This window comes from Fopius arisanus, unplaced genomic scaffold (genome assembly GCF_000806365.1).
Source record: "Fopius arisanus strain USDA-PBARC FA_bdor unplaced genomic scaffold, ASM80636v1 scaffold00081, whole genome shotgun sequence".
NCBI classification, from domain to species: Eukaryota; Metazoa; Arthropoda; class Insecta; order Hymenoptera; family Braconidae; genus Fopius; species Fopius arisanus.
This window is the reverse complement of record NW_011887820.1, coordinates 161,067-174,118: the sequence shown is the minus strand read 5'-3', so window position 1 is coordinate 174,118 and position 13,052 is coordinate 161,067. Positions and strand designations below refer to the sequence as shown.

The 13,052-nt window shown below is 43.1% G+C and overlaps 1 protein-coding gene across 2 annotated transcripts in view; it reads left to right on the top strand.

Moving 5' to 3' along the window:
- The window catches only part of LOC105270201 (cyclin-dependent kinase 20), a 161,997-nt gene that overhangs the window by 26,127 nt on the left and 122,818 nt on the right, over positions 1–13,052 (top strand). The window contains exon 2 of one of the 2 annotated variants that reach the window (XM_011310987.1): positions 812–1,000. The exons of the other annotated variant lie outside the window; for it this stretch is intronic. Within the exon in view, the coding sequence (XP_011309289.1) occupies positions 812–1,000 (189 nt within the window). The remainder of the gene's footprint in view (positions 1–811; positions 1,001–13,052) is intronic. 2 annotated transcript variants of the gene reach the window in all.

Below are 13,052 nucleotides of genomic sequence, written 5' to 3'. Positions count from 1 at the left end.
TTTAAGTTTAAATTTCAGATTAATATTGTCATTATTTTGTGGTTGTGGATATCTTCTTATTGATCGAGTATCTAATAATTTGTATTATCAATTATCGGAAGAATCGGTCAATTTGAGTTTCTTTCGCCACATTAATTTTGTTTTGTCGTGACGGAAACATGAAACCCGGAGTTAATATTTTGCTTTATTTTTATTCAACTTTCTTCTTATGTGGATTATAATAGTTTTCATTTCGAGTCAGGAACCTGAGTTATAAATGAGTTGCCTGCCATTTTGAGTTTTGAGATTGCAGATTTTGAGTTAAACTGAGGGGAGTCAATACCTCTCAAGAAATATTTTCACTGACTAGCCCTCACGTAGAATTTGCAGCTTTTCGATATTTTATTTTTGATTAGAATTAAAAATTTAAGTTTATTCCTTGGAGCAGTGGTATACATCATAAATTAAGGAGCAGAGCAAAGCAAAAAGAAACTGGAACAGGTAAGAACGAGTAAGCGTGGCAGATGGAGATTATTTGAGCGTATCCGCGTGTAAGAGAGTGGAAAAACTTTGTTTGAAAACAGAACATAGAGGTTTAAAATACAAGAAACTAATGCTCATAGTTTTTCAATATTTATTGGATAATTATTTTGAAGATTTATGGCAACATATGAGGTAACCATACATTGTAGTTCAAATTGCACAGACAGACACTACCAAGAATCATCAACTGGTTGTCCTAACTTAATATTATTCAATTTGAGGCTAAGAATATAGTATTAACAAATAATAGATGTATAATTAGTGACAGGATTATTTGGTGTTTGTTTAGATTATTAAGTTGTTGGATGCATTTCCATCAGGCTTCGACTACATCATGGTTTTTCACTATATGCCCTCTGGTCTTTGGGAACTACTGAAGGACAGTAATAGACCTTTAACGCTCTCCATGAAAAAATGTTACATAAAGATGTTACTGGAAGGAGTAGCATATATGCATCGAACAAATATAATGCACAGGGTAAGGCAAATACTTCCTCCTTGATCAGCTTCCCTTACTTAGTATTTCCAGTATTTTCGTGGCATCGCTTTCAGCTCAATCTTGCCGAATAATTAAAATAGTGATAAACATCTGTTACACTTTTTTTCTCTCAAGTTCTGTACCAGCAATCCAAAACTACATCGTAATTTCTCGTTTATTTCTGATCAATTAAACATTATGATTGAGACGCGATATTGGTTTTTCCACGCAAGGGAAAACGTCGTTTGATTCAGTGTAATGTCCAGATTATTTTATCTATTCCGCAACATCATTAAATTAAATAAGAAAAAGTCAAGTCAATGAACCGCCGCCACAAAAATTGGGCAATCCACCAAAACCCGCCACTGACCTCAGGGGAATGTGCAACGCTGCATTCCACAAAGGCCATCGCCAGGAAAAATTTAACAACTTGCAATTTTTTAGCAAGTAAAGCTAAGCTAATGAACCCGAAATCAGAAAGGTGGAAATCACGCCACCTCTCCCACTTTTAGCAATTTCCTAATTTTCAAAAAAGAATAAATAGGGGAGCCTCCAAAAAAATTAACCAGTCTGAAGAAACCTGCTCCCTAAAGAGCTACAAATTCCTGGCGGAAATATTATTGGAATCGGTCCGACTTTGGCTAGTGTTTCGGATTTAATCTATATTATTAAACATTCCGAGTGCTCCTGAATAATATTAAGGAGCATTAATTAGAAATTGTTCGGAGATACGACATCCTTAAACCGAGAGTAAACGGTTTTCTTGCAGATCAAGGGAATCAGTAGTAATTGTTGGTGAATAGTGGGTGTGACTCAATTTTAGCTATTAGTGACTATTAAAAACTATTGAGAAATTAGACTCAAATTCAATTCCAACCAAATTTAACAAGTGAAAGACAGGTACTCCACCTAAGTATCTGTAATAGTGTACTGATTGTCATCTGGCAGAGAAAAGTGGTGGAATCACCCTAAGAATTCACATCCTATAATTTATAACCAGTCTCCGTGAGTAATTCCTCATCAGAAATAACATCCAAGATAGATCTAAAATTGATTGCAAGGTTTTTCTAGTTTATCATTACTGTCAATTTTTCTTATGTACGAATTATCAAAACGAATTGAAATAAATACTTAAGGTTAACGGACCTAATCTTTTTCCTACTTCCTCTAACTAATTTCCACTGAATTATATTAAAGGTGAGAATCATTCACAGGTAAGAATAAAAAGAAAGACCAGCGTCGTCCAAAAAATTTCTAATTAACAAATTCCAGCTTATGAACAAAATTCAATGTCCTTCGACGCGAAAATTCTCCGGACATAACAGCTAAAATTTTATGGCGCAGTCGGTAGAATGAGCTTTAACCTCCTTTGTTCTTACCTCACTACTGAAATTAATTGAAAATTGGAATTTCACTTCACACGGGCAATTATTTGAAATCTTTGTAAAGTAATTCCATTAGTCAAAATTGTTTCGATTTCAATTTAAACCATTGAAGAAATTAAAAATTGGAGAAATTGATTATTCACTTTAACCTACAATCTTTCTCCCCATTTCCCGGCTATTAAAAAATCATAAAATGGCAGATAGATCCTTTATTACCATCGACTATTCAGGAGACGCGGTGACCACTACCCCTGTCGGGGGTGCTGCACCTTCAGATAAACATGAGGATTATATTAAGGCTCGTGATATTACAGATAGTATTTTTCTGTTTTCTGGTACTTCTGATCATGCCTCAATCGATGAATTCGAGTACGCAATCAGAGCCAATAAAGGATCTATACCCTCCGCAGATGGGAAGAAAGAACAATATATCCATCAAATATTAAAACCAGTTTTACCCCCTGCTAAGAATCTCTTAGCCAACACTCATATTTACTCGGTAGATCACATTCTCCAGTTGTTAATTGAAAGATATAGGGGCCAGTATAACTTATTACGCATAAAAAGTTCGCGGCTTATTAAAATTTCAAAACGAAACCTTGCAAGATTTCTTGGATCGTTCGGCAGCACTGGTTCAATATGATCTCAGAGCTATCGAAGGATATGAAGTCACAGATAAGGTAGCCCTCGAGAAAATACTGCACGAGGATGTCCTCACAAAATTCAAGGAATACAGTCCTCAGAGCATTAAAGAGGGCCTCAAACACCACAAGGTTACTAGGATATTTGACGTCCGAACCAAACTGGAAGCTGAGGAATTTAGACCGGCATTCTCCATCCCCGCATACGAGATTCCTATTAATCGACAATACAATTATACTTCTCAGTATCCTTCCATACAAGGATACAAGGATACAATACAATACACTCAGGCACCAGGGCAACCGTCAGCCACACCAACATATCTGCCTCCTCAGCCGCAACAACATCTGAGAGCTGGGAACGAGCCACACTACCATCACGGACAAAACCAATTTCACGCCCACATGCTCACACCAACTCCGTCAAACAGCCTCGGCCATGCACTACCTTCTAACGGAAGATCCCAACGCACTCTGGATCCTCTGGTCGATGAGCTAATGAATGGATATTATCCTCCAGCTCGGATCGCGTCAAGGAGTACACCACCACGTGGATATCCAAGACCTACAGTGAACCCACCAGGACCTCCAGTGCTTAACTCGATGAGGAACCTCTAGCAAGGGATCATGATGGGATATACATATCCAGAAGACACCTCACGATGGAGAGACGTTCTTGAGATCAGTGATGGCCTCCCTAACCTAGAGCTCTATCATCCTGAAACTCTCCGCGAAGCCTTCCAACAACCTAATGGCTATCAGGCCGAACCTCTGGCCACAACCCTGATGGCAAAACCACGGAAACCTCAAGAGGTACTGAAACAGGAATATGTCAATAAAATTCCACAACTTGAGTTCTCTCGTCAAGGAATTACTAACCTATGTCAAGACCGGAGGTTCTCAGGGAACAGCGCCTCGCAGAGACCGCTCCAGAGATCGAAACAGGAATTTTACACCTGAAGGAACCCCTAGTAGCCTAGTCAGGGAGAGATCTCCTATGACGAACCCGCCCGTGTCAGCCCAGAATTTAAACGGGATCCTGGCTCGCCAGCAGAGTGCACTGAGCAGCCAGACGAACCCATCGCTACACACGATGTCCAGCGCTCATCACCGCCAGTAAAAGTCTATAGGGTGGCTGCTTGTGAACCCGGTGATGGACCAATGATTGCTTTACATGGACCTTATCTGAAACCGGGAAAAATCACTGCACTCATCGATACAGGGGCTTCGGTTAATCTGATCTCTCTCCAGTCATTGCACCCGGACACCATGATCGACACTACAGAAATCATCAGAATAGTTGGACTAACTAATCATGTGTTTGACTCTTTGGGAACCGTTATGCTTCTAATACATGCCGAAGTGGCAGTCCGATTTCACTTGATCGTTCATCAACCTGGTGGTTACGGAGTCATCCTAGGGGATGAACTCCTGAACACACTTAAGACCCATATATCTTTCAACACTAATACAGTCCCTTTCAACACAAATCCTAACTATGCTCTCCACTTTTGCTTACTATCTCGCTCTATTCGGGAAGAAACGTGAAGAAAATCCGTGACCGGGGGTGGACCCAGAGTTAACGTCAGAATCAACAAAAAACTAAATGATAAAAGACATAGATTTCTGATCGACACCGGGGCCCATATCAATTTGATCGAGAAAAAAGCTATCAAACCATCAGCAGAGGTCCAACCTCTGAGAATCAAATTCCTTCTCGGGGTAACTGAGAATGCTCTACCCACATGCGGACTGATATATCTGCATATATTTGGAACGGAGGTCTCATTCCACACTGTAGATGGGGAATTACCTGTGGATGGAAGCGGTATCTTGGGTCAGGAATTCCTCAGCGCAGAGAAGGTTGACATTCGATATGCACAACGGAATATCACCACTATTAAAGGACCCTGTAAGCCCATTCCCTGGTACGAGTATCATAAAACTAATGACTTCACCTTGATACCACCAGGGACAAGAATGGTCATTGGAGTTCCAATTGACAACCCTGATATAAGAATCGGGTATCTGCTCAAGGTCGATACACAAGCCGGAATATTCTTGGGAGAAGCGGTAGTCCGAGTGAAAGACAACACAGCCACCGCCATGGTAATCAACACAATAGAGGAACCAGTCCAGCTACATCTAGCACCACAAAGGCTTGAACCTTTTGATGAACCCACCATATTCTCACTGGAAGACTCACTGCTAGATAAATCTCAGACCTGCAACTTAGGACTAATCCCCGGTGAGGAACACCAGCTGAATAACAGGGTTATTGAAACTCTTAAAGCCTGGCCGGAGCAAGACCTTAAAACGTTTGAACGAAAACAAGTCACTCAACTAATAGAACGATTCCCAGATGTGTTCCATCTGCCAGGAGATGACCTGGGTCACGCCACGGACTTCAGATGTAAAATCCGAACGACAGATGAGGTGCCCATCCTCAGACGGCAGTATAAATATCCTCAGCAACACCGAGAGGAAATTGATAAACAGATTAAACCAATGAAGGAACAAGACATCATCAAGGACTCAGAATCGCCCTACAATTCACCATTGTGGATCGTCCTTAAGAAATGTGACTCCCAAGGAAGAAAACGTTGGAGGCTCGTAATAGACTTCAGAGCACTGAATTAAAAAAACATTGGAGATTCCTACCCTCTGCCTGACATTACCACGATCTTGTCACAGTTGGGTGGAGCGAGATACTTCAGCGTATTCGATCTTGCCAGTGGATTTCACCAAATAAAGATGGACGAGAGAGACGGCAAAAAAACTGCCTTCACCGGGACAGAAGGTCATTACGAATACACCAGAATGCCATTTGGTCTGAAGAACTCTCCCCCTATTTTCCAAAGAATGATGGATCAAGTCCTCACAGGTTTAAAGGGGTCTGAATTATATGTCTACCTGGATCAACCATGTCCACCGGCTCAATAACTTCTTCAACCGCCTCAGACAGAGTGGACTCTCCCTCCAACCAGACAAGTGCAGTTTCATCAGAAGGGAAGTTGCCTATCTGGGTCACGTCATCGATAAAGAAGGTATTCACCCAGATCCAAAGAAAGTCAAGGCCTTGAGGGAAATACCGGCACCAACAAGCCAACATGGGGTTCAGAGAATTCTAGGCTTTAGTAATTACTACCGAAGATTTGTAAAAGACTATGCAGAGAAATCCAAAAGCCTCACAAATCTATTGAGGAAAGACATGAAATTCAAGTGGGACGAGGAACACGAGAAAGCTTTCGAGGGCCTAAAGGAAGCAATCACGGAAGACTCCCTATTATTCCACCCTGACATGAACGAACCATTCATCGTCAACATCTCGGCAACATCCAGGGGAATTGGAGCAATTTTAAGTGAAAGGGATGAAGAAGGAGATGAACACCCCATCCTATATGCATCCGGAACCCTTACAGATGCAGAAACCAGGTATACACCGGCGGAGATCGATTGCTTAGCAGTTGTGTATGCCCAAAACTACTTTAGGCCATACATTTACGGAGTACCATTCACCGTAGTAACAAATAGCTCCTCCCTCAACTGGCTGATGGATTCGAGCAATCCCACTACCCGCCAGGTAAATTGGAAAACATTCCTGAATGACTACTCTTTCAAGGTGGAGATCAGGAAACAAAAAGGCGCACAGCTAGCGGAAGCATTCGCAGGAAACCCTCTGGAGAGCCAGACCTCTGAACCAGTACTTCTCACGCCATATCTACCAATCAGCACCAATCCTGCCTCCAACCCATGCCTGAAACGGTCACGAACAGTCACCAACCCAAACCTCCGGGTCAGGATCAACAGTGAATCTGACGTTATTAACACCAGGGGCTCCATCGCTGACAGAATTAGAGTTAGAAGGGCTACCAAAACATCTGACAATAGTGGAAAATCAATCAGCTATCGAGATAAAAGGAAATACCGTCGCAGCACCAACCGTAATCCAGCTAGTCCAACAGGACAGCCATCTACAGAGGAGATCACGCCAACACCTACAACGAGTCTTCAACCAATCATCGAAACCTCTGAGGAAACAACCCCAACTCCGACAATCGGAACCCGACGTCAGGCGACTTCAGGCACTGCTCAAGGGACTCAAACAACCTCAGCTTCACTACCTCAAGCCATCATTGAGGTACCTGAAGTGATCATCTCCGACAACGGTGTATTGGAACAAGCGAATACTCCTCTGGAAATGGATTCAACCACGCTAGAGAAAGCAAAATTGGAAGTGTCCTTAGAAGGAGATTCAATTGAACAACTAGAAGACGATGTGTTCATCTCAGAACAGATCCCGTTGACCAATCAACAAATGATCGTAGAAGCTGAGACTCTGACGGACTGGAAAAATGAACTAGATCGGAAATCAGATTCTCTCCCAGAGTTTTCTACCTGCAAAAGCATCCACCAAAGCCTCAAAAAATTCGATGAGATTATGGAACGCCATAACGAAACTCATCCAGAGAAGGAAGACTCCGACGAAGAACTCGAATCATCGCCTCTCCCGAACCAGGATGAGCAACGGAAGCTTAGTCTAGGATCAGATTTTAACAAAAGCCTTCACGAGTCATATGAAAATGTCAATTAAATGATGCGCCAATTTGAGGACCGCTTTTTACCGCTCATCAAGTCCACCGACGAGATATCCAAAGGACAATTCGCCAAAATGACTGTCGAAGAGCTACACGAGGCCATCATCAACTTCAAAGATAAGATGGATAGAAGGATACAAATCGGAATAGGAGATCAAGATGAGTCCACCACTCCTACAGAAGGCCAACCTTCCGATCAAGACGATGCCATCAAGTCAGCCCAGGTTGACAACACTAGTGTTCGAGCAGCCATCCGGAGAAATCAACCAACAGTGTTCCTCCCGACACTCGGTAGTCTCAAAACCAAGGATCATACGGGAGTCTCTCACTCCAACCCCGAGAGCTATCCAAAACCCAACAGCCAGATCATCACCATCGAAACCCTTCGAAAACAGGGACGCAGTGACTCATCAACAGTTCTTCTTAGAAGAGGAGGACGACCACACTATGTTTATACAAGACGATGAGCCCAAAAGCATCCCCTTCCCCGCATTCCAAAGATCGGTCAAAGACACCGTACCGGGGTGGACTCAAGATACCCCTATCATCCAAATTTAACAGACTGTTTACCAAAGGAAAAAACAGATGCCAAATCGCCCGTGCACAATGATGACCAATCAGATCCTAACTCGGAGGTGCAGGAAAATGGAGACCCACCTGAAGACAAGCTGACCATCCCACCAGACGATTATCAACCAGCTATAAACATCAATGAAACACGGGATGGATTAACTTTCGTTCGAGGAAATATCGCCCATTTCCTGGCGGCTGACGGTGAATCCACTAAACAAAATACCAAGGTTCTATGCGATCTAAACCTGATTGACCTAGACCACATCGAGAAACTAAATCCTCAACTAGGACAAGTCATCGTCACTAAATCTGGAAAATTCAGAACCTTCACCCTCATTGTAAAGAATCATCATTTCGATAAAACGCAGAACAGAATCTTAAAACTCTGCCTGCGAAACCTAAAAACAGCCATCAAAAAATACGAGGTCAGCGAATTGAGAATGATGACGAAAGGAGACGAAATTGATGAGGACATCACGATGAGATACTATTTAGAACAAGAATTCCAAGCTCACACTGTGACCATCACCATGTGTCACGGCAACGTCCGAATGCCCCCCGAGCCATTGAGACCCGAAATCATCCGGGAAGGCCATGAAACACTGCCGGGAGGACACAAGGGAATAGTTAATACCTTCCACAGGGTTAGAGAAAGATTCTACTGGCCCGGAATCAAGCAAGAAATCGAACGAATGATCAAGAGATGCCGCATCTGTCAGTTGCAGAAGATCCGGCGAATAAAATTCAGACAGCCGATGCTAATAACTGAAACACCACGCGAATGCTTTGAACGAATATCCATCGATACCGTAGGACCTCTTCCTCCGACCTCAGCGGGTCACGCACACATTCTCACTATTCAGGATCACTTCACGAAACACTGTGCAACCATTCCGTTGAGGGACATCAGGGCACAAACCATAACTCACGCCTTAGCAACCCAATATATTGCTTTATACGGCTGCCCGAGGGTAATACTCTCAGATAAGGGAACTAGCTTCCTTAGCAAATTATTCCATCACCTTAGCAAGTTACTGCGGTTCCATCATGTAAGAACATCAGGGTACCGACCACAATCCAACGGCGCCCTCGAAAGGGGCCATCACACCTTGGTAGAATACCTGAAGGCGTCCGCCACAGAGACCAACGAATGGGACAAATTGCCACCTTTTGTAATGTTGTCCTACAATACTACCGTACACAGTGCCACACAATTCAAGCCATTCGAATTACTGTATGGAAAAAAGGTCCGGTTACCCTCAAATATCTGAGAAAACGAAGGTATCGAAACCTGCAGCGACTATGTAGTGAAACTGATGTCAAAAATGGAGAAAATCCAGGAGTTAGCATACCAACACCTACGACAGGCAAAACTTTACTTCAAACAACTGTACGACAGAAATTCAAGACCATTGGAACTAAAAATTGGACAGTTCACCTATGTACAAAAGGAACCGCAGTTGGGTAAACTAGATCAGGCCTACACCGGCCCTTACGAAATAGTGGACATCACTGAGAAGGGTAACGTCTACCTAGAAAGCGAGGATGGACATCGCTTCATGAAACACTCTTACAAATTAAAACCCTGTGAAGATTAGCATATCACCGGTGCTGCCAATAACTAGGTATACCACCACTACGAAAAGAACCTGTTGCAGGGAATGGAATAAAGAACTCCTGTATATGTAGATGGATCCGGCTCGTTCAACGGTGATGTTAGGGCCAAGGCCGGAATCAGAATTTGGTTCGGGGAAAAGCACCCCCTGAACACCTATAAAACCCTCGACGGAACACGAGCCACAAATATCATCGCTGAGACAGCTACCGCCGTCGAAGCTTGCAGAATTTATCTACGCCAGGATATCAAAAGAATCTCCATTCTCACAGATTCCAAATACCTAACCAGTTCCAGGACTCAACACCTTCCAAAATGGAAAGCTAATGGATGGCTAACTTCTAAGGGCAAACCAGTAGTAAATCAACAATTGCTACAACAACTAGACCAACTGACACTAGACTGAGACAAGACGTCGAACTGACCTACATACCGGGACACAAGGGAATACATGGTAACGAACGAGCAGATGAACTAGCAAAGCTGGGATCTGAACGCCACAAATACTAGCCAATAAGACATCAAGCCCAAGGCCATATTGAAATTAAGAATACATAATCCTATAAAAGTTCACTCGCCCCAACAGGAAAACAACATCACCATGAAATATTCCACCACCATCATATGGATAATGACGCAATGCACCGTAGCTTCACAAATAACAGAAGATGCTGAAGTATACTAACTCCACCCCATCCCCCATAACCCAGGATTGTACTATGAAAAAATTGATCAAATCCGTATGATCAACGACAACTGGCGATTCCTCATTACCATCGACCTAGCAAGCCTAACAGGGCTATCTCTACCAGGAACATAGTTAGTCGAGGAACTCCCACGGGAATGTCGACGACTAAAGTCTGAGACAGAATGCCACAAGGCATTAGGAATGACCATTATGAACGATTACAACAAAGAACTCAGACACATCCAGGAACATCGCGGAAAAATCCTAAGAACACCCCAAGAACACATTCGTAATCGGCCAAGAAGATCTCCTCTCCTGGGATTCATCGGTTCAATTGGTAGGAAACTATTCGGCACTATGGCTTACAATGACTACGGACACATTACGAAGGAGATCGACAACATATATAATGACCAGAAGAAGATCAGACATCTCATCGGAAATGCCACCCACATAATTCAGGCAGAGATCAACACCATGAAGATGAACCATGAAAATAACACCGTGAGAATACGGAGAACGGAAGAGGAAATGGGAAAAGTAATAGCTTAATCCAACAGACTATTACAACAACTGAACAACACCGAGTATCTTGACCACCTAATGAACGTCGCCAAAGAAACAGAATATGGAGTTAGAATGTACGTCCAAACGGCCACAAAAACTGTAGCAGCCGTAGAGGACGCCAGACACGGTATCCTTAACCCTCTCCTCATCAACACTAATCAACTAGTTAAGGTAACAGAGGAAATCGAAAGGTCAAAACCTGACAGAATCTTCCCAATAGCAAAGGAGAAAATTGACCTGGCACTGCTGAGCCAAATCAGTGACGTACAAACAGCATATCACGACAAAAAATTCCTGATCATAATCGAGATACCACTAATCTCCAGGAATCAAATGGAGCTATACAAAATGGTCCCCTGCAGAGTCCCACAGAAAATCCAAGGAAACCGGAACGTTGCTGCCTACATTGAACCAACCAAGAAATACATTGCACTTTCCCAGCATGACGTCTATTACACCCATTTCAATGAAGACTACCTTAAATCCTGCATTCCCTTAGAACAATGCCTGCCCTGCCAGAAAGGAATACAATGGAGGAAAGCGGGCAACCGCAACAGTTGTGAATACCGCCTACTTACCAACACGGACGTGGAATTAAATCCAAAAATCTACCAGGATTGCAACGTGAAGATCACCAACGATCTAGAGACACAGTGGACACGACTCACCAGCAGCAGCAGCAGCAGAGGGTGGCTATACTCGAGCATTGAGCCGGAAAGATTGGAACTTACCTGCCATAATCGACCCTCAGAGAGCGTGATACTAAACGGATCAGGGATGCTCCATCTCAACCCGAACTGTACAGCAGAGACCTCTCCGACTATCCTCGAAGGTGCAGGACTGGTCGAATACCAATTTCCAGTAATCCTTGGTATCCCTAAAACAATCCCTAAAACATCTCAGAAATAGCACCAATTCTAAGCGACCTGCCTAAACCCCTAAGCCCTATGTCAAGCTTGAAGCATTACGTCTTACCTGACACGACCAAAGATCGCCTATTTGACGACTCACTACAACAAACTATAGACGAAGCAAAATCGGCCTACATCATCAGGAGACTAACTACCATAGGATCTTCACAGCAACCAACGGGACCATGACTCTGGTGCTTACCCTAGTAATGGCCATAGTAGGGTACGACGCCTACAAAAGAGGATTCAGTATCCTCAACGTTCTCGCCTGCTGCTGTCGAAGACCCAAAAGAGCAAAACAGCAATCCGTAAGAGCAGTTATCCGACGAGCTCACGTTCGAGGGGTCCACGAAGAACCAATCAACACTATCTCGATGCCGGAATTAACCCTCTCAACAACACCAAGATTACCAGCACTACAAGCAGCAGAAGAAAAACCGAGCCCCCCCCTCAACCACGCTAACGACACTCCATCCATCGTTACTGTTTTACACGGATTACACGTAACAAATATACCTTACCAAAAAGTGGCAAGACGAAGGGGACCGGGCTAATTTAAATAAAATAAACACTAATTCAATAATAGATTTGGTTTTACTCAAAGGATAGATAATCTCTAAATACATGTATAAACCCAAGATAAATTCAAATAACTTATGCGGCAGGGACTGGCTCTTCTACCAACTCGGCAACGTCCTCAAATTCGAATGGGACATGCCCCTGAAACCTAGATGGGTAGGCAGCCAACAACAGGGCCTCATCCGTAATCACCTCTCTGAAAAGGTCAGGATAGGAAACATACTCCGGGCTAAGATACCGTAAAAACTGACGGTACCACGCTAGGGACATTTCCCACCACTCATCAATCGAAAACAAAAGGGAAAAAATAAAAAAAAATACATATACATATATATTTGTACAGGGGTATTTTCGAGGACATTTCCATATGTAAACTGGTATTTTCGAGGACGAGTGGTGCTTTTGAGAACCGTCCTCGAAAATTTCATCGATGTTCTGGAACTTTTGAGGACGGTCCTCAAAAGCACCACTTATACATAGCTGTGAAGGTACTTT